Source organism: Amphimedon queenslandica, unplaced genomic scaffold, assembly GCF_000090795.2.
Source record: "Amphimedon queenslandica unplaced genomic scaffold, v1.1 AMPQUscaffold_9012_Cont19049, whole genome shotgun sequence".
Classification (NCBI taxonomy): Eukaryota; Metazoa; Porifera; class Demospongiae; order Haplosclerida; family Niphatidae; genus Amphimedon; species Amphimedon queenslandica.
The window spans coordinates 1-2,194 of NW_003550716.1; the positions used below are offsets into that span (position 1 = coordinate 1).

Genomic DNA, 2,194 nt, shown 5'->3' on the forward strand with positions numbered 1-2,194 from the left:
GTGTCCTCTACTCATACTTCTACTTATACACAATCACTAGTAGTATGCTCCCACACTCCAGCTACTAATACAATAACTACTAATATGGACATACCACCCACTACCTTGTTGCAGTCTACATCATCATCATCATCCTTGACCAGTTACCCCACACAAATTCAATCAATAAACAATACACTTCACATCACAAACACACCTTCTCAATCATCAAACACTCTCTCTTCAACTCTTCCTGTCACTAGTTCTACTCCATCAATCAGTGATGGTACAGTCAGTCCTCCTCCTCCTATAGTATCAACCATCAGTAGTACATCAGTTACTGATAGCTCGACCAGTAATCCATCAGTTACAGTATCTACTGAAGGGACACTTCAAAGCAGTACAGGCAGTAATACACTAGCAGCAGTACTTAGTACAGTATTTATATTACTGGTAGTTACTATACTAGTAATATTAATAGTGAGTGTATTAGTGTGTAGGAGAAGATTGTATAAAACAACAAATGGAAATGATATTTTTAGTTTGGACAAAAGAAAACCTGATATAAATCAACAATCAGATGGTAATTAATAGTGAAACTATTATCAAGTACATGAACATCATTACAATTATATAGCACTAAGACTGGATGAAGGACAGAACACATTAACAGCATCAACTAATCCTGCCTATGGAGTTACTGGTAAAAGTAAGACCTAATGATATTATATGAGTACAATAATGATATTAACATTATGACATAGACTGGAATACTGATGTATCTGCTAATCCTGCTTATGGTATTACTGAAAGTAAGATAGACTATTATTATCAATCAATACAACTATTAATAGAATCTGGTGTATCTGCTAATCCTGCCTATGGTATTACTGAAAGTAAGATAGACTATAAAACAATACATACATTATCATTAATTACATTTATTAATAGAATCTGGTATCTCTGCTTGTGGTGAACTCAAAGCTAACAGATATGATTTCTTTATTAATAATGTATTTTATGTAAATGTAATTACTTATACCATGTGCTATTTCTTACTGTTCTAGAACATTCTAATTTGTGTAGGTGCATACACATGTATATATTCTACCCTTCCACGTTTTTGTTCAGTTCTTGTTCTTTTGTCCTTTGTTCTGTTCTTGGTACCTTCTGGCTCTGTTTCTTCTCTTCTTTTATTTGGTTTGTGTTTGGAGTGATTGCCAACCGTTTGTGTTAATCATTTTATTTATTCAGTGTATTTAACACATTCTCCTTGCTAATTCTACGCTCCAGACATAACACTGCTAATCCTGCCTATGGTATTCACAACAGAGAAGGAATAGAAAGTATGCATATATGGAGCAAGTACATGTATATAGTGTGTATGGATCAATAGGAGAGTATTGTTAATGTGTGGTGAATATTATGCTCTATATAGTGTGACATATTGTATTGAATTATTACAGGTATTGGTGAAGAAGCATTAGTATATGATGAACCAAGAACAATGATGTTTAATGAACAAGAGGTAAAGTACTATGTTATTGTGACATTTATTTATATTATAAGACCATTGTATGACTCACATAGGCCAAAAGAATATTGTGTAACTATACTAAGTGTGACTAATACAATATTACATATTATTTCAATTGGTATAGGATGAGGTAATAAAGAATGAAGGAGATGAACAAGAGGAAGAAGATGAACTGTACATCTAACAGAAACAATAATAATAATGACATGATGTCAGTATAGTAATAATTATTGTACTTTTAATGATATAGTTAACAGTAATACACATTATCTCATATTACTGGTATTGAGGATACTTTTATAATGACTAACAATGTCACCTTGATAACAACTTTACAAGGATTATACAGGAATATCTATACATAATAAATTTTTATGAATTTAAAGTTTATAAATTCATAAAATAGACAATTTAATAAATTCTTAAGTTGCTCAAAATTTGTCAAAACCAATGGGCCATAGCTCACAATATGGCAATTGAAAGTTTATTAATTTATCCACAAAATAAAACATGACTTATGTTTGTTACTCATCCTTGTTACTCATGTAACAAGCCAGTTCCATTACACAAGGAACTTGTAGGAATGTGTGTACCATTAGCTACTGCCACATGTAGGCCACATTACTGGCTCTTCCCACCATTGAATTCATGATGCTACTAGCTAACTGGTGTTATCTT

The 2,194-nt window shown here is 32.0% G+C and overlaps 1 protein-coding gene across 4 annotated transcripts; it reads left to right on the forward strand.

The window, feature by feature from the left end:
* Positions 1 to 15: 15 nt before the first annotated feature.
* Positions 16 to 1,732, forward strand: LOC109591072 (cell wall integrity and stress response component 4-like). Of its 4 annotated transcripts, XM_020006879.1 has the most exons (8): positions 16 to 562; positions 617 to 688; positions 744 to 791; positions 834 to 875; positions 931 to 942; positions 1,281 to 1,325; positions 1,446 to 1,507; positions 1,641 to 1,732. In XM_020006879.1, exons 1-8 carry the CDS (start codon positions 85 to 87, stop codon positions 1,698 to 1,700), a joined length of 819 nt encoding a protein of 272 aa, XP_019862438.1. In that variant the 5' UTR covers positions 16 to 84; the 3' UTR covers positions 1,701 to 1,732. The 4 variants fall into 4 exon arrangements, with proteins under 4 accessions (XP_019862438.1, XP_019862437.1, XP_019862440.1 ...); XM_020006878.1 differs by having other exon boundaries at positions 744 to 875; XM_020006881.1 differs by lacking the exon at positions 834 to 875.
* The last annotated feature ends 462 nt before the right edge of the window (positions 1,733 to 2,194 follow it).